At 45.0% G+C, this 24,105-nt stretch overlaps 1 protein-coding gene across 1 annotated transcript in view; it reads left to right on the forward strand.

Moving 5' to 3' along the window:
* Nucleotides 1-749: 749 nt before the first annotated feature.
* ABCD1 (ATP binding cassette subfamily D member 1) overlaps nucleotides 750-24,105 on the forward strand; it is a 42,860-nt gene continuing 19,504 nt past the window's right edge. The window contains exons 1-5 of the mRNA XM_075259815.1: nucleotides 750-2,272; nucleotides 15,979-16,159; nucleotides 16,891-17,033; nucleotides 18,313-18,481; nucleotides 22,847-22,941. Of these exons, the coding sequence (XP_075115916.1) occupies nucleotides 1,358-2,272; nucleotides 15,979-16,159; nucleotides 16,891-17,033; nucleotides 18,313-18,481; nucleotides 22,847-22,941 (1,503 nt within the window). The 5' untranslated portion in view covers nucleotides 750-1,357. The remainder of the gene's footprint in view (nucleotides 2,273-15,978; nucleotides 16,160-16,890; nucleotides 17,034-18,312; nucleotides 18,482-22,846; nucleotides 22,942-24,105) is intronic.

Raw genomic sequence — 24,105 nt, forward strand, 5'->3', positions numbered from 1 at the left:
TTAACCGCTTTTTTACCGGACAGTCTCTCTTGGAGTCTTTTGGATCCCCACGTGGCCCTGAATGACATGGAGACAAACGCGAGTGTGAAACTGTTGGTATATGAATTGCAATACGGTTGAATTATACGCCATTTTATTATACGCCATTCTATATACGCCTACTGATCTGTATACACAGAAACGCCATGTTGGGGACTCCGCAACAAAATGCGCCAAATTTATAAGCACTTTTTCTTATCTAGAAGCGATTCCTTAGCTCACCTACAAGCGATAGCTTAGAATGACTACCTTCCTAAATTGTTAGATGTTCCTGGAGCCCAAATTCACCCATTTATGCCTATGACGTCACATCTTTTAAGTCAGCCATTAATAGGTACCAGTAACTGAGAAGTCGCACTTATTCTTTGTCACTTCTGCATTATAAATAGATATACAGGATTTCTCATTCCTTCTGCGTCTAACAACTGTGAAGTGTGCACTGCTGCCTACAAGCAAGAGTCCACCGGTGACGTCACCTGTTGCTCAAAGCGATTTTCAATAAAGTTCGGTGGCACGTTCTCGAGAAGTGGAACTAGGGGCGTGGTCTGTGAAGCCAAATACGGCGCCATGTTGACTGGCGAATGACATCCTCAGAACTCTGGTGGACGCGTAGATCATCGAAGCCCCGCCCACTAATGTTCCTCGAACCGCCCCTCGGCACTTCCTATCCGCCTGTACTGCTGTCAGCTGCCTTTGTAGGCGTGGCCAGCCGCCCGGCTCCAGCTAACTGTTCGCAGCAGTGAGTGACGGTGACAGCAGCTCTGGAGACAAAAACGGGAAGTGGTGACACCTGAGGCTCCGGCAACAGGAGGGGGACAGGTAACCCAGCAGACACTGAGGCACTTATCCATATACATGCCCTTTAAGTGCAAGCTTACATGTGGTCAGTCCTAGCTGCCAGACATGGCAAGGGACTCTTGTGTAGCATGTTATACCACTATATACTTGTATATAGTCACTTAGGTCACCTCTAGAACAGATTGCAAGCTCTTTGGTCTAGCGGATACCAAAATACCCCTAAAATAGAGACTTGTGACCCCACTAAGGTAGCCAGATTGTAACATATAGGTCATATACATAGTTGTGTATGTACTTCTATAGAGTACACTAGTATATGAATTCATATAGACACTTATATGCCTAGAAAAACAAACCTTTGTATGTAAAAGTTCCCGCCTCTGACACACGCAAGGATTTGCATATTTGCAGATGTTCTGGTGCAATATGTATACATACACAAATCTGTAGTCTAAGGCAGGAGATTGTCTCCTCCTTGTATACATACACTACAGGGTAGACACTTGCAGGTAGGCTCACAATGGTCCAGGTGTGTCCGTCCCCTGTCACCCGGGCTGCGGTCCTTAAACGAGTGGCAGCGTTGGCATTGGCAGCCTATGGAGCCCGCCGGCTGTACCCGGTCCTGAGACACCTCTTAGTTCACTCGTCTAAAAAACATAAAGACTCCAATGGACTCCAGAAGAGTAAAGGGGGGTCGTCTGCCACGAGCCAGGCCGGGTATGAGAAGACGGGGGTCAATAAGGTGTTCTTCCGTAGACTGATCCGACTACTTCGGCTACTTTTCCCCAAGTTAGCGTGCAAAGAGTTTGGGTTGCTGGTGTTGCATTCGGCTGCCCTCATCTCCAGGACCTTCCTCTCGGTGTACGTGGCACAGCTGGATGGACGATTGACTCGATGTATTGTAAAGAAGCGACCAGCAAGTTTTGTTTTCCAGCTGCTAAAATGGTTGCTGATTGCCCTGCCCGCCACCTTCATCAACAGCGCCATCCGATACCTGGAGGGGCAGCTCTGTTTGGCTTTCCGTACCCGTTTGGTGGCCCATGCTTACAAGTTGTACTTTGGAAACCAGACTTATTACAGGGTCAGCAACATGGATGGACGATTGCGCAACCCGGACCAGTCCTTGACTGAAGACGTAGTGGCTTTTGCCAGCTCTGTGGCCCATCTTTATTCCAACCTGACCAAACCTGTGTTGGACGTGATAGTGACCACTTACACATTGATCAGTACTGCCAAAACTAAGGGAGCCGATACCGCCTGGCCGTCGGCCCTTGCTGGACTCGTGGTCATCATTACAGCTAAAGTGTTGCGGGGCTGCTCTCCGAAGTTTGGGAAGCTCGTAGCAGAAGAAGCAAGAAGGAAAGGGGAGCTGCGGTACATGCACTCCAGGGTGGTGGCCAACTCTGAGGAGATTGCCTTCTATGGAGGTCACAAGGTAAGGAGGACAATGGTGTATGGGTATCTAAGTGCTCAGATACAGTGTAAAGGATTCTGTCAGGTTTTATACAGAATGTAAATTTAGGAAACATATATAAGATGTCTTGTTTCCATGACAACTATTCCACCACCAATTTTGGGAATTGAGAATGAACTTGGCACCAGTGATGTGGTTTATAGCATTTGTGCCCTTTACCATAGTCTAGTTGCGTTTTTTGTCCCATCAAGCAGTTTCACATAGGTTCGGCCTTCTGGACATGGTCTGGAAAATCCAGTCTATATAATGGCCACAGTTCCTGGCCCGATCCCTGTCTGGGGTCTTGGACTCCAAGCTTCATGGTCATCTATGATGTTAAGAGTCCCTGGCTCCCACCAAGGTGTCCTAGCATCATAGATGACCACTATGCTTATATATATATATATATATATATATATATATATATATATATATATATATATATATATATATGCTAATCGTACGCTTTAGACAGGTTTTCCTCCTGATTCTGCCAAGAGTGTATATTCAGATTTTTTCCAGTTGGGCGAGGGTAATAAGCGGTTGTCAGACTCCTCTTATATCCAGGGGTGTGGAGTCTGTACAGCAAACCACCCACTCCATCCTTTTTTCCGCTTACAGACTCCGACTCCTGATCCGACTCTGACTCCTTCAAAAAAGGATGACAGCCATGGTCAGATAGAAGCTAGAGATTGATTCCCATGAAAATAAATAGAGCACAAACTACAAATGTAATTATACAATGCCAATAATTATAGAATATCATTAAAAATAATTTCGCTAGGTTCACACTAGCCTTCATCTCTCAGTCGTTCGGGTCCACTTGGGTACCCAAAAGACCAAGAGCCATCTGTCTAATATGCAGTTACCCACCAATACCATAGACTACAATGGGGTCTGTAGAGTTTTCGATAGTTTTACACTGAAACTGGCAGAAAGAAAAGTCCTCGGTGCAGGATTATTCTCTCCACCATTACAGATGGAATCCGCGCTGGAGTGTCCTACGCAGATGTGAACCTAGCATTAATCTACTGTAGGAAAACATGGTTGAACATGTGAAAATCTGACATGCGTAGTTCTCTCCTCTGAAATCTGCTGTTACACTTGAGAAAGTTGGACAGCCTTTGCAAAATAAGCTGGTATGGCCGGCCATAGTGTGTTCTTGGACCATGGCGCCACATAGACAACTTTATTGAGTTCACAAAAATTTGATCTAGAGAAGGAAATGAAAATAATAATAATAAAAAAAAAAAAAAAGAAACCTCACCTCTTCAGTCCCTTGACAGTTCAGTACCACCGCTCTGAGACCTCTTCAGTCGCCTGACAGTTCAGTACCACCGCTCTGAGACCTCTTCAGTCGCCTGACAGTTCAGTACCACCGCTCTGGGACCTCTTCAGTCGCCTGACAGTTCAGTACCACCGCTCTGGGACCTCTTCAGTCGCCTGACAGTTCAGTACCACCGCTCTGGGACCTCTTCAGTCGCCTGACAGTTCAGTACCACCGCTCTGGGACCTCTTCAGTCGCCTGACAGTTCAGTACCACCGCTCTGGCAGTCCCTGCTGGTCTCTACTTACTTCCTGCAGCAGTGATGTGCCGTACATGCAGTACAGTACTAGTACATCAAGACTGAGGCCAGTGATAATGTGACTGCTGCAGGAAGTGAGCAGAGACCAGCAGGGGCACCCGCACACAGAATGGGATTGAAGTATAGTTTGTTTTTGGTTTTTAATTTTTATCTAATTCCTACTCCTGACCCACTTTTTTTGTAATGTACATTGTGAGCCCTATTTAGGAATCACAATGTACTTTTTTTTTTTCTATCAGTATGTCTTTGTAGAATTCGAGGAAATCCACGCAAACACAGGGAGAACATACAAACTCCTTGCAGATGTTGTTCCTGGCGGGATACAGACCCAGGACTCCGCACTGCAAGGCTACAGTGCTAACCACTGAGCCACAGTGTAGCCCCCACTCCTGACCCACTTTTTGTAAATCCCAGACAACCTCTTTAAGGCTCTACCCGCCCTCCTTATTCAGTCATAGGAGGTCACTGTGCCGTGTCTTGAGGGTTATCACTACAGATCCTTGAATTTGGGCAACTATTGATTACCTTATTGGGGGAAGGGAGGGCATGGGCCTCTATAGAGTGAGACATCTGGGCTAGACCATAATGAATAGAGCTAGCAACATACAGTATGTAAGACTTACTGAATGAAAAGAATATTCATGGGCCTGGTGGTAGAAGGTGTGGGCTGGCAGACACTTCGGTCGGGTTCCACTTATCTTGTAAGGAACATTTTTTTCCCTAGAAGACTTAAGGATAGACGTCCATGACAACCACCTCTCCTGAAGTCATTGACTTCTCTGCACAAGATAAGCGTTAGCTAAGGTGTTTAGCAGCCGCCATGGCCATAAATCATGTGTTGCCAGCTTTATTGATTTCTGATATTGCGGTCCTTCTGATATTAAGAACCATCTAGCTGCTCCATCTTATCGCTCCATGACTTTGTACACAGTCTCTGTAAACTTCCATAACCAAGCGTTGTGGTGACACCGACCGCTGATCTTCTATACTCAGTATACTCCACATCTAGGGAACTAAGTCTGGACTCCGCAGGGAGTGTTTATCCAGATGCTGATATAAAAGTAACCTGACATCTGTCCGTGGCCATTTTACTTTTAATTGAGTTATTGCTCATGTTTCTTGAGTGAAATGAAATTTTGCAGGAACTGTAGACATGAAAGGATTGTGCGACTCAGCTGTGATCTTCCGTCTTTCCAGCAGCCGGCTGGCGCTGAGGATTCATATGAATGCTTTGATGCCTCCAGGATCAAGAGAAGCTATGATGGGCAACTGCCTAAGGGTTAATTCACACAACTTTTTTTTTTTCTTTTTTTAAACACCTCGCCATTCTAGTTTGACCTACACTACTATATTTTCTATACACCGACCCTATAATAATAAAAACAGATCCACATATGCCCTAAAATAAAGGAGTAGTATGCCTGATATGTGTAAGTCTAATGTGCATGGTCTGCTTGAGGTTAGGTTTCCAAATGGCGACTATGGGAAGGCTCATGACTGATAACTGTGTAGCCAAAGTGCTTGCAAAAGTACATCAAGAGGTGCTTGCCATGAATACACTGGAAATCATTGTTGGACTGTATTCAGATGGCGTTGTAGATCTCGGTGCAGGTTCAGATGTTTGATCAGGAAGCCATGTAGGTCTAGAAACCACTCTCTACCCAATACCCCAAGTCTCAGTGTTGGACACTGAGTTGGAAGTAGATCGGTAGAGATTAACCCACCATGAACATGAGTTTAGCTATATTGCGAACTCTCATGGTGGCACAAGACAGTTGTATCATGATAGAAAATTGTTTGGGTTCACCATCAATTCCCTATACCATGTATTCTGCGTCCGCTACAATGGTACCAGTGGATGTTAAGAGAGAAAACTCTTCTGGTTTCAATAACTACAACTACTATTACTAGACAAATTGCATTCCATGGATACCAAGAAACATTCATTCAAGGTTCTTACCACCCGAATTTCCCACCAGCGTGACCTTCTCATGTTCTCAGTAACATCTTGGTGACACTCATTGAAGGACTTCATAGAGATGCCAGTGGCGTAACTAGAAATGGTGGGGCCCTGCGGCAAACTTTTGACATGGGGCACCCCCGACCGACACTGACGCCGAAGACCTCAACCGACCTCCTCCTACGCATTCCTGCGCACTCTATTATGCCCCATAGTGGTCCCTGCATACAGTATTATGTCCCTTAGTGGCCCCTACACACAGTATTGTACCCTATAGTGGCCCCTGCACACAGTATTATCCCACATAGTGGCCCCTGCACACAGTATTGTACCCCATAGTGGCCCCTGCACACAGTATTATCCCCCCATAGTGGCCCCTGCATACAGTATTGTACCCCATAGTGGCCCCTGCACACCGTATTATCCCCCTTAGTGGACCCTGCACACAGTATTATCCCCCATAGTAGCCCCTGCACACAGTATTATGTCCCACTGTGGACATCCATAAACAATTATTATACTCTGGGGTCTTTTCAGACCCCAGAGTATAATAATCGGAGACCCAGGGGGAGAAAACCATAAAAAAAAAACTCTGTTACTCACCTATCTTCCAGCTCCTACGCTGTCAGCCTCTGAACTAGTCCATCTTCAATGACGTAAGATGTCACATCACCCGGGACACAGGCCGGGGTCATGGGATGTCAGACGACTAGGCCGAAGCCTGCCCGGATCATGGAGAGGTAAGTAACAGTGTTTTTTTTAATGTTTCTTACCTCTCCCAGGCCGCCAATCATTATACTTGGGGGGTCCGAAAAGACCCCCCAAGTATAATGATAGCAGCGGTAGCGGCTGTCACCGGGCCTGTAATTTCCCGGGCCCTGTGGCAGCTACCTCTGCTGCTACGGCGGTAGTTGCGCCACTGAGAGATGCCATTATACAAGGTACATCAAAATGTCATCCTGCCATGTTAGCTAATAGCCAAGAAGCTGAAAGGTTTTTATGACTTGTAGCATGCACACTTAGTAGTAATATTGATGGGAATTTCTGTACTTTTGCCCGTGTGTGGCTGTTTTCATGAACTGTGTCCTGTGCACCCGGTCAAGGTTGATGCTTCATCTCTCCACCAAGGGCAAATTCCATTTAGAAACTTTTATCATTTTTCTGGCAGCCGAGGTTTATTGTAAACTGGTTATCACTGGTTAAACTTTGGAACTCTGAAACATGAATTTGATTAGTGCAGAGGTGGGAGAAGACCAGGCCAAGATTGGCAGCTCTCAGGACTATAACTGGTCCCATGACCTTCCTTCTCAGATCGATAACATGTTCATTTGGCCCGGCTGAAGGAACATGTTGTTTCAGGTGGTGGAAGGAGCTGAGTAATGCCTTCTGACCTTGCTTATCTCATAGAGGAGGTATTGGAAGGGTTGATATCTAACTTGGTCAACCCTGGGACAGTAAACTTCAAGGACATATGATATATAGATGTATACTCACATAAAAAGTTGTACCATCTCCACCTGTCAACATGACCACAAGACTAGTCCAACCTATTGCCAGAATGGAAGGGTACTCGAGCACTGTATTTTCAGCACCAGTCCTATAGACAGTAAAAAGTGCTTGACCACCGCTCTATTCTATTCTAGTCTTGGGAACCCCCTCAACCCCATTCTGGTAATTGGTGGGGTACCTAAAAAGTCAGACAAGCTCCATACCTGTGGATGGGTGAATACTGGGTATAAATCTTAGTATCTACAGTACCCAGATGAGCGAGTACTATTCTAAACGGCCGTTTCGAATAGCACGCACCCATAGGAATGAATGGAAGCAGCCAGCACGCAGACTTTGCTGGCCGCTTAACCCCCTGCGTGCCTGCTACATCCATTCATTCCTGTGGGTGCGTGCTATTCGAAACTGGAGTTTCGAATAGTACTCGCTCTTCTCTAAATTTGTACTCTGTTGACCTGCAATTGTGGAATGGTCATCAGTTTTTTTTTAAGCTGTCGCTCAGAGTATCTGCAATGTACGCCAAAAAAATTCTCCATGTTTAACTGTCCAAAATAATTTGGAAGCGAAGATGTTTAACTTGGGTCCACTGAAAGTTTCTTTGACCCTGCTTGGACAAGAGTACGAAACGTTCCTGTAGAGTTTTGTTCAGGTGATGCATTGACCGGACATAACCCTGAGTTAATGCTAAAAAGCTGTGGAAGTCCACGATATTCTCTAGCAAAGACATATTTTGTTTCTATCCCTATTACAAGTCCGGAATTTTTTACATTTCCATTTAAAGAATCATTGTATTAGTAACCTATAGACTTAAGAGAGATCTCAGGTATTCCCACCATCTCTAGATCTTTCATGTGAAAGTTTGATTTCCATTGACCTGAACACTCAGATTGTCCAAGCATGCATGTTTCTTTATACATGTGAGGTTTGGGTACGTAGTCAACTATTTTACAGTCTACTGCTTGACCAAAAAATCCAAACTGACCCATACCCATAGCAGGCTGAGATGTGGCAGATAAAACACTTAACATGGTGGCTTTGCTTTCTAATCATATGGCCAAGATGAGACTTGGCGGTGTTTAATATATCTGCGCAGGATCTGTTTATTGCCCCACTCAACCCCAATGGTCTATTTTTGTTATATTTTTAAGCATCATGGACAGCACACGGCAAGTCTGTCATCCGAATTGGCTCTTATTTGGACATTGATACTCTTCTAATAAGTAGAGCATAAAAATAGATCTTCTTAAAAGAAAGGAAACTTTTCTGTTTTCACTTAGTAATATCCAACCCCTTAGAGAATCTTGGACATGATTCAATGACACATCCATGGACAGCACTCTGTTGTGGAGTTGTCGTTCCTCATCAGCACTGGCCAGCTTTCTAGTTGGCTTTGTGAAATACCTTTAGTGAGGCTAGGCGACTATTGACAGGTACTATTGGCTTGAATTGGTGGAGGTAGTGAAAGGTCCTCTTTAAAGTGCCACCATAAATGATAACTAGGCAAAACAGAATCCCTTCAACCAACTATGTGGACAGAGGTTGGAGTCCGTTAATGCTTCTTATACACTTATACTTGCTTTGGACTTGTAACTTTTTTGCATAGTTCGTCAATTCAAGTTTATTAATTTTCTTACTCAATGGATTCTGAAACAATGACACTGGCTCCTGAAGTGGTCAGACTGGTTCCTGATGTCTACTCTACCCGGCAGTATGTTTGCAGTTCTGTTTGTAGGATTAGGTTTAAGAAAGATGCCACCAGAATTGCGTTTCTTCATTTTCTATTGCAGTGCCATAGTGACCAAAGCCACCATTGCTGTAGTCTAAGACATGGGAGATAGGTGGAGTTTTGACCTCTGGACTACCAATGTTTCTGGGAACAAGGTACTGCCATTCCCTCTTATTGGTCAGATACAAGACCTTTCCTCAGAATGTCAGGATGTAAGACATAAGAAGGAATAGCAGTGATAGAAACAGTCAAGTACACTCAGGTATTACTGATGCTCCCATTGATCTGTATGGTGTGGGACAATGCAGAATGTGGTGGAATTTGGAGATTGGACCTTCCTCGTAACTAAACTACATGAGTGTCCTCTCTGGAACGTTTTCCTTCTGCTCCTTTATTTGGGCTCATGGAGGACACGGTTAGCCATTAATATAGCCTTCGCCTCCCGTCATCCAGCATTCTTTTAATGGAGTTTGTGGAATAATTCACTCTCCCCTGTCACAGAAGTATGCTGCCGATCTGGATGAACCTGTTTAACGTTGTGAAACCACTGGCGGTTCCTCAGTTCTTCTGTTGGCAGTTTGTGGACACAGTCCTTTGTGATCACCTGCTTACCTTGAGACATAAAAGTAACAAGGCTGGATCTTTGTGGATTTTGCAGGTTTTTTTGAGTAGAGATAGCCATTCAGTAAGTTAGAGGAGGTTTACTGTAAAGAATGCTATCTGTCGGGTCATGTAACAAAAAAACATCCAACCCAACAACAGACACTGGAACAAAATCCTTGTCCTCATGTAAATATTCGAGTGGACCTCTATCCACCTCCATCAACTCCATCTCTTTTAATCATAATAGATACTGCTCTACTGACTCTGGCACAGTTGGAATTTTTTCTTTACCCCCCCCCCCCCCCCCGCCACCACCACAACCATTCCTGAGCAATTAGTTCTGTTACTCAGAGTATCCGATATAGCCCACATCGTGACCACCCCTCACTTCCTTTCCCCCCGCAGTATTCATCAGTACTAATGTAAATAAGCCACATCATCTTTAGCACCCCAAGATGGCGGCTGTGTACTCTACTGCATAGGTGCTGAAAGTGTTCAGTGCAAGTATGGAGAATATATGTAACGTCCATTGCTGCCATCTCGCAGTATACTAAACCAGGTCTTCCTCTCATGTCATCCAAATCTTCGTAAAATTGACTTGTTCAGTTGTTCCTAGGCTGCTGATATCAATATTGGATTGTTCATGTGTTGAGTTATTTATAAGGTGAGAAGATAAAGAATTCCTCGCAAACTTTTACTATGACTGATAAGAATAGTAATGTTTGTTTTGCTTCCCGGGCGGATAGCGGCCGTCAGCGGTGTAGTAAAGCAATGATGTGCTCCAAACAGTTTATAGTCTGTGTTGACTTTCCATAGTCTTAGCTCATCCATCACCACCAATGTGTTCTGCAGAAAGAAGAAGGAAATAGTCCAGTCGTAGCAAAAACGTGGCGGTGAATATTTATGGATATAGGCAGAGGGACAAGCCAGATTGGCCCCCAAAAACAGCAACCCGTCAAGTTTGTCATTATTCATCTCTCTGTGATCCTTGTCACACCACCATATTTGGATTGAGAAACACTGTCTTGTTTCATCCATATTTCCCAGCCCAACTATGGACCGCTGAACTGATCTCTGTGGGGCTACATGGTTGGTACATGGTTGTTCATTCACTAGTGGCCAGCTTCACCCAAACAATAGTAATTTCCTGGGGGCCTAAGGAGCAGGGCTCTCCTACTTGACGAATTGGGACTGCTTGCTTTTCTGTTCATCCCCAAAACGCCTAGGATCTTACAACATGTTTTCGAGATGTGTTGTCTTCATAAAAACCCCTTACGTAAGGCTCACACTAGTACCTTAGGTTCTTAGGAGGACCCGAATGACAGAGAGCCCTGACTGCTACAACAGCGGTTACACATGGAGACCGGTGAACCCCATTGACTATAGTGGTTGAGAAAGAAGTCCTCCATGCCGGACTCAGTAGTCTCTCCAACGCAGATGCGAGCTCAGCGTTCGTCCTCATATACACAAACACTTACAAATTTGCCACGAAAAATGGTTTTAATGTGTTTTTTTTATGGCCATTTTTTATCCATGAGGCATCAAGTCTTTGAGAGATCCCTGAAAATGGACAAAAATAGGACAACCTAATTTTTGATGGTCCATTAGAAAAGGACTGTCAAAAATGGGCATCTGATTAGACACATTGAGGCAGAATTTTGAAGACTGGCGTTTTCAGTGCCAATCTTCATATGCCCTGCAGCGGTTACAGGTGCGCCTAATTTATGCGGAAACGCACATCTCCTAATAATCGGGCACATGAAATCTGTGCCAGCTTGGCAGCGTACACTTCAGGGATCATTTATACCAGTAAACTATTGGAAATGATCATAAAGCTGGCAACTGGGTGGCCCCATCCACATCACACCCACTTTCATAAAAAGGGTAGCACAAAATTTAAACAAAAATTCACAAATTTGTGTGCAAAATTTGGTTTGTGCAAAGAATTGCAACTTTTACACACCTTGTACATAAACAGGCATAGGAGGCATAATAAATCCCCCCTGTTGAATTTAATAGAGAGAATATATTAAGACTGGTGATACTTATGCCAGTCTTTATTCATTCCCCAAGAGGTACAATATTCGACTTTTAGTAATTTTTGTGCATCTACCTCAAATCTACGCTAGCCAGCAACTGGTGTAGACTTGTGGTATAACTTGCACCAGTAGAGATGAGCGAGTACTATTCGAAATGGCCGAATAGCACGCACCCATAGGAATGAATGGAAGCGGCCAGCACGCAGACTTTGCCGGCGGCCGGCCGCTTAACCCCCTACGTGCCGGCTGCTTCCATTCATTCCTATGGGTGCGTGCTATTCGGCCATTTCGAATAGTACTCGCTCATCTCTAGATGAGTTATAGTAAATCTGGTTGACTGGGATGTCCCCACCCTGCTCAACCCCCTGTCTAAGTGGTGAGAGGGACAGGGGGAAGCTGAGATGCGCCTTTGTGCACCAAATTGAGAGAGGTGCAGCAGTCTTGATAATGGTGGGCCTATATATTCTAAAAATGGCAGTCACATGGTTGTTTTTGCTATGTGAATTAGACCTTGCACAGGGGGTGGCTTACTGAAATATGGTTGTCCTATAAGAAGCTACATGACGTGTCATTGTAGTGTTGCACAATCCATGTCTTTAGATTTCCACATATGGTAATATTCTTTCTTAGGAATTAGAAAAGAAGTAGTGGGTGAGATGGTGAAACATGTGGTGTCCTGGGCCAGGTGATAAATGCCATCACATCCTGACGTGACCCACAACCGTAGAGTTCTCCACCCTTCTTCATCCAGACTGGAGATGATGGAACAGATTTGTTTGGCCTCAAAGTGTGCATTCATCATGTATTTCCATATTGGGAACCATTCCGATCTTCCTTTGTTGCCTCCGTACAGTAGCTTAGGGCGACACGTTGTAACTAGCAGGAAGAGTCCAAATCAAGATATGGAATTTGCGATGTCAGGTTATACATAGCACTGGGCGCTGCTTTACCTTTCCCCTACTTGGCTTGGTAGCTGATGCTGGTTTTGTGACCTGTGTGAATAAGTGTTGCAGGTGGAAGTGTGTAAATGCATTGGTGGTGTGCACGTGGGACTGAATTAATCTACATAAAACATTACATTACTTTTCCTGTACTGAACCTGAGTTACATCCTGTATTATACTCCAGAGCTGCACTCGCTGTTCTGCTGGTGCAGTCACTGTGTACATACATTACTTATCCTGTACTAATCCTGAGTTACATCCTGTATTATACTCCAGAGCTGCACTCGCTCTTCTGCTGGTGGAGTTACTATGTACATACATTACATTACTTATCCTGTATTGATCCTGAGTTACATCCTGTATTATACTCCAGAGCTGCACTCACTGTTCTGCTGGTGCAGTCAGTGTGTACATACATTACATTACTTATCCTGTATTGATCCTAAATTATGCTCCAGAGCTGCAATCACTATTCTGCTGGTGCAGTTACTGTGTACATACATTAATTACTTATCCTGTACTGATCCTGAGTTACATCCTGTATTGTACTCTCGAGCAGCACTCACTATTCTGCTGGTACAGTCACTGTGTACGTACATTACATTACTTATCCTGTACTAATCCTGAGTTACATCCTGTATTATACTCCAGAGCTGCACTCACTATTCTGCTGGTACAGTCACTGTGTACATACATTACATTACTTATCCTGTACTGATCCTGAGTTACATCCTGTATTATACTCCAGAGCTGCACTCACTATTCTGCTGGTGCAGTCACTGCGTACATACATTACATTACTTATCCTGTATTGATCCTAAATTATGCTCCAGAGCTGCAATCACTATTCTGCTGGTGCAGTTACTGTGTACATACATTACATTACTTATCTTGTACTGATCCTGAGTTACATCCTGTATTGTACTCTCGAGCAGCACTCACTATTCTGCTGGTACAGTCACTGTGTACATACATTACATTACTTATCCTGTATTGATCCTGAATTATGATCCAGAGCTGCACTCTCTATACTGCAAGCTTTAGAAATGGAGTCTCCTAACGTTCTTTACACACACAGCGGTTTATATTTATTATTCCTTGTACGCCAGTCCACTAGTAACCTTTCAGTCTTCCAGTTTTTTGTCGCTTCTTAGTTATTTGGTATATACCACTAACAGAAGAGGTCTTAAGGACCTGTATATATGGGTGACCACTAACAGAGGAAGTCTCAAGGACCTGTATATACGGGAGACCATTCACAGAGGAAGTCACAAGGACCTGTATATACTGGAGACTATTCACAGAGGAAGTCACAGGGACCTGTATATACCAGCCATGGACCTAGAGTGCTGACTTAGACTCCAGTGAGGCCTGCTGCGGTCTTGTAGTTTGTTCCCCGCAGCAGAGCTCAGATAAGCAATGGTATTTTGCAGCCTGTAATCTCTATAGAGCAATTCTGGCTCGGAGGGAAAGGTTACTATAGGACATTGCTCTCTACCACTTTTCTGCAGTTCTGCTTTGGTTACTAAGATGCTAAACAAAAAGGCCTGATGTCGGCGGCCCGCTTTAACCAGTGCACTGCCAGCACACTCCACAACACTCATTCATGTATTGTATGAAGACAGTTGTAGAAAAGTAGGCGCAGAAGTTCTCACGCTGTTGCCTTACTGTAGGGCGGGGGAGATATGTGAGCGGCAAGCTGATCTGTGGTGTAAGCTATATTAGGAACAAAGGAGCACTTGACACAAGATTTAAAGGAGAACTCTAACCCGCAATAATAATTTGTAATTCTACATGGTATAAATCTATGTAAAAATGGAGTAGCTTTATAAAAAAAAGAAATTTACTTCTCTTCAGTGTTTTTGTTGTTAAGCCTTAAGTTAAATTTAGACGTCTTCAGGTTTCCTGTCAGAGCAATAAGGAAGCTCAGATTACAGGTCACATGACTGACAGCAGGAAGGAGATGAACCGTTGTCTGTTTCTAAGGGCAACCAGCAGAATTTTGAGAGCGGGCCTGAATTAGTTTTGCTGACCTCCACAGGTTTTGGGTTTTTGATCCTTTGCTGTGACCCCCGTATTTGTTGGATTCCAGCACTCCATGTGTGTCACAGAGCCCTTAAAGTCTATGGGGGTCACAGCTCACTGCTCCTCTGTGTTGAAGATTCTTGATGCATTTCTGTGTCTTTGGTCCAGCTGTCTCCCCCCTAGGTTAGAGGGGTACTCCCTCCATCTTATATGTATAGTATATGCCACCAACCAGAAAGGGTCCACAGTTCTGCCGACATTCGAAGTTTTCCCTACATGGCCATGATACCCGGCTGTGCTGGAAACTGAAGTTGGCCCCATTGTCTTGACTGAGGCCACGCATTGCGCTGCTATCCTGGGAACCCAGTGAAGGGGTCACAGCACCACAGCCCCTCTATTCATAGGATTGCCTGACCTCCGCCATATCCTATTGATATAACATGGTAGTGCCCCCTACAGCCAAAGAATGTCAACAGGCCTGGCCCATCTCTTTTGTTCTAAAAATCAATGGAGGCCTAGCAGGCCCCACTGTATGTACCGAGGTCATTGCCCTGGATTAGTAACCTATAGTAACCTCAGTTAGAACATGCTCAGTGCCTGTCTATGAAGGGATTTGGCTCTTAACCCCATCACCCGGTCCTATAAGGGAATTTAGCGGTTTTGGGTGCTGTATTCAATGTGTCAGTGTTTATCTGAGGTCAGCGCAGTGTGTAATGGGAAGAGATATTCAGGCCATTGGTCACACAGTGCATTGTCACATTATGTGAATCATCTGGGGCTTGCGGACTCCTTCAGTCGTGTCATGTTACTCTGAGGAGCCCTGACGTGTGGCCTAGTATACTCACTTAACCCTGTAGGGATAATCTTAAAAAGCAAGAATTCGGGAGTCTACTCTGCAGAGGTGGCCGGACAATGACCGCTTCTGTTGGGCGAATGATGCTCTGCTGGAGTTGGGGGAATGTGACATAAACACAGCGACTTACTTTATGGCAGGGAGCAGTAGTGTAGGAGCATGGAGGAGGTAAGTACCTAAAATTGTGCAGGGTTAGAAAAAAAAGGCTCTTTATTTCCAGAGACAGCGCCACTTTTGTGCATAGGCCTTGTCTGGTATTGCAGTTCATCTCCTCCATTCACTTGAGCCACAGCACCAGACTCTTCTGATGATCTGTACACTAGATCGGCTATGGCACATTGGAGCCCAATGACATCATGTAGATGAATGCACCCGGAAATGTCCCTCTACTGTTCGCCTCCTGTACTGTGCGGTCACTAACGCTCCTGTTTTCCATGTCATTGACAGGTGGAGTTGTCCCTTCTGCAGCAATGCTACAAGGACTTGTCCTCGCAGATAAACCTCATCCTGTTGGAGAGGTTGTGGTATGTGATGCTGGAGCAGTTCCTCATGAAGTATGTGTGGAGCGCGTCTGGTCTCATCATGGTGGCAGTGCCCATCATCACCGCTACCGGATATTCTGAGAGTGGTAAGGAATGGGTAGGCTTCTGTGGAGCATGTGCTGTTCATGATTTTGTACATCTCCACCACGTTAGGGCACAAATGGGGCATGCTTCAATACTTGCCTTGAGTTTTTCCCCAGGGCTCATGGCCACCTACACGGACCTATGTGTGTTTGGGGTCATAGAAAATAGTGAATCGGGGTACTGGCATACTGAAAAAGAACATATTGTTATACATGTATTTTTTAATTGACATTACATTTCTCAAACACATGGTCTAATTGCAGCTCAGTCCCATTCAAGTGAATGGGCTGAGCTGCTGTACCAAGCGCAAACACTATACAGTGTTTGACGCTGTGCTTGGTAAGTATTGAAGAGGCTACAGCACTCACCCAAACACTGCAGCCTAGTCAAACAGCTGATCAGTTGGGGTGTCTGACCCCTGCCGATTGGAAGACCTATGCTAAGTACCACCAGTATCTGGCAGCAGCTTTCTCCCGCTTCCCATTCAGAACACTAAGCTGAGCATACATCTTTAAGGAGATGTTATGAAGAATTGCAGATGGTCAAACAAGCATTTGATCGACCTCTAATGTGTATGGCCACCTTTCGGGCATGTGTTCTTGCCATCAAGCACACCTCCATGTTCTAGTCTGCTCCACCCCACAATATGGCAGCTTTCTGTCAGTGTAAGTGAAGGGGGCATCATATGTAAGTGACTGCAGCCGTCTTCTTAAAAATTCTTTCTTTACCTTAGACTCAGAGGAAGTGAAAAAGGCAGCGATGGAAATGAAGGAAGAGGAACTAGTAAGTGAACGCGCTGAAGCCTTTACCACTGCAAGGAATCTGCTGACCGCTGCAGCTGACGCCATAGAGAGAGTAATGTCTTCTTATAAAGAGGTGAGTCACGTGGCATGATCTGATTCATATTTTTCTATTATGGTACATAAAGAGGTTGTTCAAGATTGGGAAAAACATGACTGCTCCTCTCCACAGACTGTTGAATTAAATGGGACTGAGCTGCAGTACCGATGCCAACCTGTGGACAGGAATGGCGCTGTGCTTAGAAAAAGCCGTGGATTTTTCTAATCCAGTGCAACCACTTTAAGTGTAGGCTTTTAAGGAAGTTTCACAGACTGGTTGTCATTTCCCCTCCAGTCTTCTTAGCCATTCATATGACAAGCAGTATTAAGCAAGGAGCGACAAGTTACATAAGAGCGCTCACTGTGTTGTGCAGAGAGGTTCCCCAGAAGCATCGCTTCCAGGGGAGAGTGCTGACCCCTAGGGATTCATTGTGCCACCGTACTGGCACTGTGCACGTGGTAATGCCAAGTGGATAGAGTCTAAATCTATTAGTAACCTGAGAAGACTATTAATAGATATGCCTGATGTAGGTCCCTCTGCACAGTAGGGGGCAGATTTTCAGGACCTGTGGGAGCTGCCTGTTGTTTCAGTCGAGGCTCAGTATAAATAATCGCTTTGAAGCATTGCACACCAGCCATGGAAATGAGAGGGCACCTCCCAGAGGTCTATGTTTGAGTGTGAGAGTCTTAAGAATCTTAAAACCACTGTTAAAGGGGTTCTCTGCTTGGAATAATCCCTACCTGTTAGAAGGGTCCCTTGACAATAAGAATATCATGGAGTGTTTCCTGCTTGGACCTCCAGTGATAAGCTGCCATCTGTTTGGGATCTAGCTTTAAGTGTTAATTTTCTCTGCAGTGCCTCCACAGGGCAAATTAAGCATTACATAGAGAGCGATTTATCCTGCCTTATACACCAGTTTTCTCTGCAATTCTTTGTGGACAGTTCCTTTGTTTTCCACTTAAATAGACGAAGTCTGAGGCTGCACTACTGCCGGATTCTTAGTTCATTGCTGTCCTAGATACCTTGTATGAATCCAGATCACCAAAGACTTCAATATCTACATCCCACTATGTGTATATTTACTGATACTCATCTATTTCATGGCCTTGGATCTTTACAGGGCCTCGCTGACAGAAATCATAAGGGGACTTGTTGTTATCACAGTCTCTCAGTAGTGCATCTCAAGGCTTTGACCTGTAATATCACCCATAGATCAATTTACACTAATTGGGCCATTCTCAATTATAGGCCTGCTAGAGTATTGAATTTCTATGGGAGTTGTCGTTAATTTAACACGTGACAACATGTCTGACAGGTGACTGAGCTGGCCGGCTACACAGCACGAGTTCATGAAATGTTCGAGGTCTTCGAGGATGTCCAGAACGGTGTCTTCAAACGGCCTGGAGAATTGGAGGAAGCAAATCCCAAGGGAAGAGACATTATTCAGCATGGGATTCGTATTGAAGGTCCCCTCGAGATAAAAGGTACGGAGGTCGTCCATGGAATAAGTGCTGTATACTCCGAGTGTCACAGAGACAAGCAGCTGTTCCTAAAGTGCCGCGCCCATGTGACCACTTGTGGCCTATCATACATGTGGTCACCCATTGAATATAACTGCTGTTGCTTAACAATAAATATGTCGAGGGTTTTGTCTAGTTTACACTGCATTGTGTGTACCTGCCCTGCTTGTTATAAGGGTCCCATGACAATGAGTCGATAGCTCGGAGTCCCAATCCCGAAATTAGCCATGATCTTTGGGGGACCGTAGCCGTGTTTAATTTCCCAACAGCACCACCACAGGGGAAATTAAGCATTACACATTACCCCTCAAACTCAATGGCTTGTTTGTGTAAATATTTCAGGACAGGTCCTCCAGGGCAAGAGAAACTCTTCAAAAGATGAAGATCCTGATCATGGTCCCTCCTCTCCCTCTATTGATTCAAAATTTCCTGATGGGTGGTATAACAGGATTTTACCCATTAAAGGGGGTTTCTGGGATCAATAACCTAACCTTAGGTTAACAGTTAAAGATCCATGGGGGGGGGGGGCAATATGTGGTACCCCCTGGATCAGCTGGTTGAAGTGGCACAAGTGTTCTCTGAGCTCTGCTCGCTCATTGGTCACATGACCCAATCCCAGCTCAGTCCCATTCAAGTGAATGGGCTGTGCTGCGATACCAAGCACAACCGCTGTCAAAATGTACTTAAAGGGGTTTTCTGAGACTTTTTAATTGATAACCTATCCTTAAGATAGGCCATGTAACGTCACATTTCTCGGCTCAGTCCCATTCAAGTGAATAGGCTGAGCTGCTATGCCAAACGTTGCCATTATACACTATATGGCGCTGTTCTCGGCAAGTTCTGAAGAGGCTGCAGTAGCGCTCATCCAAACTCTGCAGCCTGAGGTGTGGGGGATCCTGGGTGTTGGACGTTTGCTGATCTTTAATAGGATAGGTTATCAATCATGTAATCTGGGAAACCCCTTTAATAGGGAGGGTCAGTTATAGGAACCTCCATCAGTTAGCAAGAACTGAGAAAGGCTGCCATAAGCTTCTATTGTGTGGCTGCCAGATTTTGCTGCTGATCACTCTATATTTTTTTTATTTTGAGTCACAAGTCTGATTCTTAGGCAAGCAATAGGTGACACGTAGCAGCTAACATACCTACCTGGAATCCAGCTTTTCCAGAAACTGAATGGACAGTGCTGTACTAATTTTAGTAATACCAATGACTCAGACATATGATGTAAGTTCGGGTATATTCAATTTAGTATCGTACAAAGTACCTGCTATCACGGCTGTCTTGCACATTATAATTAATACTTAGGCATGACTGTATGTAAGACAAGCATCACATGGACTACAAAGTGGATTATAATAACATGAATGCAGTTATGTATTCAGCCTGATTACAATCAACAGCGCCAAAGCCATATAATCTTCATTGAGTGCCCCCTGGTGGAGTTTGAGTGTATAACAGTTTATTTCCCGTCTTCATGAGCATCACAGGATGATTTCGCTTTCTTGGGGATAAGCCTTTATATGCAGTACAGGGCCTTAAAGGAGACCTGTCCTTACTCCCAGCAATTCCATATCTGAAATGAGTTCAGTTAGTTTTGATGCCTGATATCCTAGCTAGACTCTCTAATGTCAAGTGGATGGTGTCAGAGAGGAGCAGACAAGACACTGCCTTCGTCTGAGAGCTCTGTGACACGCTCCTGCCTGACCCCATCCACTTGACATTAGAGAGCCTAGTTAGTTTTGATGCCTGATATTCTAACTGAACTGATTTCTTAAATGGAGAGGTATAGAGAAAAAAATTCCAACTGTGCCAGAATCTGTACAGAACCTCATATTAAAGGGAGTGTGTCACCAGAGCCCAGCATATCACCACAACCTACAGATAGATAGGTTGGGGTCACCTGAACAACAGTGTTTTCACCTTGTGATTTGCTGACTCCGTTATTGAGATATTGATGTTTTTGTCAATATGCAAATGAGTTTGATGAGGGCACCATCATTGTTCCAGAAAGGTGAGTGGCCACACCCCATTGCTCCAGAAAGGTGAGTGGCCACACCCTCATTGCTCCAGAGAGGTGAGTAACCACACCCTCATTGCTCAAGAGAGGTGAGTGGCCACACCCTCAATGCTCCAGAGAGGTGAGTGGCCACAACCTCATTGCTCCAGAGAGGTGAGTGGCCACACCCTCATTGCTCAAGAGAGGTGAGTGGCCACACCCTCAATGCTCCAGAGAGGTGAGTGGCCACACCCTCATTGCTCCAGAGAGGTGAGTGGCCACACCCTCATTGCTCCAGATAGGTGAGTGGCCACACCATCATTGCTCTAGAGAGGTGAGTGGCCACACCATCATTGCTCCAATGCATCATTGCTCCAATGACCTAATTTTCATATTGACAAAAACAGCGATGTCCCAGTAACGGAGGCAGTGATTCATAAGAGAAAAACCTTGTGTGGTTCAGGTGACCCTAACCTACCTAACTTTGGGTTGGGTTGATACGCTGGGTTCTGATGAGACAGTCCCTTTAAGGAAGGGGAATAGTGATGGTGGAAAGTCCTCGATCAAAAAAAACCAAAACATACTTATGGATTTAGTTCTAGCACAATAGATCCCTGTTGCTATATACTTACTTCTCTACATGACGACTCCTCTCCTGCCCATATGGCCATCTTGTCCACAGTTGCCATAGCTATTAGACAGTAAGAGGGCAACACATGGCCGATCAGTAAATATCATCCACACAAAGTCAAGAGGAATAGGCACATACAGTCCTGCAGATCTTCAAGATCTGCTCCAAGAGCCCTTGCTCTTCCATTGAGATTAGATTTTTAATACTTATGTGCATTTTTTCCTATTGACAGATCATTTAGGAATTTGGGAGCAGATCCAGAGCCGCACTTTTAAGTGAACCTGCTGCTTTTGTCAGTCACCTTATTTGGGGTTTTTAGGTCTGAGATCCTGCGCTTACTGGTTTCCTGAAATATCTTAATAGCAGTAGCCACTCCAATTGTCTGATCTATAGCTTCTATATCCCTTAAGGTCCGTTCACATGCATGAATTTGGAGCTGATTTTGAGGTGGTTTCCATGTCAAAGTCAACTTCAAATTCTTTCCGGAATATAGTACATGCAAGTATGACTGTATATTGTACGCGGGTAAATGACGGGCTTTTTATGGGAAAACAAAATATGTTGTGGTAACCGCTCAGGTAGATGCTTGGTAGCAGAGACTGGGCCACTGTCTATACGGGAGCCTGGCTCTGGTTACTTCAGAGGGATGGCACAGTTACCTGGTTTTCAGGTTCAACTACACAGATCAGTCTCTTCATTGTGGTGCCACCGCTCCTAGTACTGACACACTGTCTATTCCAGTCCTTAATTAGGTCACCGGACCTACATGCTGTGGGTTTCTACCACGCACCCTTTAACTGCCTGGCTGAGACATACTCCCAAACCACACCCTTCACTTTCTCACATCCCTCCTCCCTCCTTCCTCCATTTCCGACCCCTTGGGGCAAACCCCAGACAGTCTGGGACAAGGCATCCACATTGCCTTGCGGTCTCCCGGCTCTGTGCTCCATTGTGAACCTAAAGTTCTGGAGTGACAAGAACCACCTAGTCACCCTGGCATTCTTGTCCTTGTTCCTGCTCATCCAAGTGAGGGGTGAGTGGTCGGTCACCAGACGGAACTGCCTCCCCAGCAAGTAGTACCTCAAGGGGTCTAACGCCCATTTTCTCGCCAGACACTCTTTCTCTACTTTGCCGTAGTTCTTCTTCGCTGGTGTGAGTTTCCTGCTCAGGTAGGTGACCGGATGTTCTTCTCCGTTCACCTCCTGAGACAGGACAGCTCCCAGCCCTACATCTATACAACAAACTCTGCTGAAGTCGGATGTAATGAGCACAGGGTTTCTTAAAAACCCTCATTTTATTGAAGAGCGCGCAGGTATGTAATGTATGATAAAAAACAAAATAGACAGGTACACAAAAAGAAGAATACCAAAAAAAAAGAGTAAGGAAAACATGCCACATTACCACCCCTCTCGGTCTATACTGCACAACACCTCCGCCAAGAGATCCACGACCCCCTTCCAAAAATCTAGTATAACTGGACAAGCCCAAATCATGTGCCAAAAATCTAACCGTGGAAGGCAACCATTCACTTGGATGACTGCGCTTCAAACAGATGATGTGTCATCACTGACCTGTCAGTCAGATGATTGATGTCAGACCTCCACCGATCATATACCAATGACCTATCCTAAGGCTCTAGGTCAATAATATTTTAGTCCCTGAAATCCCATTTAATGCCTTTTATTTGTCTTTGCTTCTGTAGGAAAAGTTGTGGATGTGGAGAACGGCATCATATGTGAGAATATTCCCATCGTCACCCCAACAGGCGACGTAGTGGTCGCCAGCCTCAACATTCGGGTAAGTGCATAAAAGAACAGTCATTTTTGGAGGTTTCGTTCACCGACAGTATGCAGAGATCCTGAAAACTAGGTCTCCATGTTGAGACAGCGTCTGTTATTGTATCATCACTGGAGAGGAGCGTAAAGTCGACTCTACAGTAAAATCCCGCTCGGCCGATCTGATTTGGTCGGATTTCTAGCGGGGTCTGGTCACACCTGCACACATGAGGCTATGGTCACAAGGAGAATAAAGCTGGCCATAGTTACTCGATGAATGTCAGCCAAACTCACTGATTTAATGTGACTATCTAGAATATAAGGGGTCTCCCAACCCTGCCCTGAGAGCAGATGTTGGGGGTTGAACATTTTGGATTTCAGCATGTCCCTTCCTTTTGTTCTCGGGAGGTATGCTGCTGTTCCAAGAGATGACTAGCACTCTCTTTTTCCCCACAAGGTATCATGTGAGCCAAGTGTGCATGTGTATGGGGGCTTGGGGGAGATAACTGTCGGGTGAACGAGCAACAGTTATAATCCCTTTCTATGGACAGACTAAAGGATGGGACAGATTAAAGGGGTAATGCCATGCAACGTGTATAATAACTAGCTGATTGGTAGGGGTCTGACTGCTGGGTCCTCCACCGATCTTGTGAACGTAGGCATGCCCCCGAATATGGTGCACCCCCGCTTCCATTCACTTCAACGAGAGCCCCAGAGATAGTTGTAGTACAGCACTCTATTATCTACAACGCTGCCATTCAAGTGAATAAGAGCAGGGGTGAATCGCGACCTATTTTCGTCCTGACCTGACATACACCTGCGCTGACCTTTCCCCTCACATCATCCTACAGCAATAAACCTGTGCTAACTTTCCCTGAAGTCCTGATAATAGATTACATGATACTGATGTTATCGGTGTTGATGACTGCACCCGATATCTGTATGGGGCAGGGCAGTAATGTCACCTATTAACCAGTGATAGGAAGGAGACAAAGTCAAACGTCCACGGACTTGGTTGTGTTGGCGTTGCTCTTTAATACTACGGCACAGATCTCTCCCTGGTACTAGAGCCTTGACCTTAGCAGGGCCCCAGTGTTTGTGTAGTCATTTATAGCTGGTGTTTTTGTGTAGGGTGTTACCAAGTGCGGCCATATCCCTTATCTATAGTATGTGATGTTTGTATTGA

The sequence above is a fragment of the Leptodactylus fuscus genome, chromosome 11, assembly GCF_031893055.1.
Source record: "Leptodactylus fuscus isolate aLepFus1 chromosome 11, aLepFus1.hap2, whole genome shotgun sequence".
NCBI classification, from domain to species: domain Eukaryota; kingdom Metazoa; phylum Chordata; class Amphibia; order Anura; family Leptodactylidae; genus Leptodactylus; species Leptodactylus fuscus.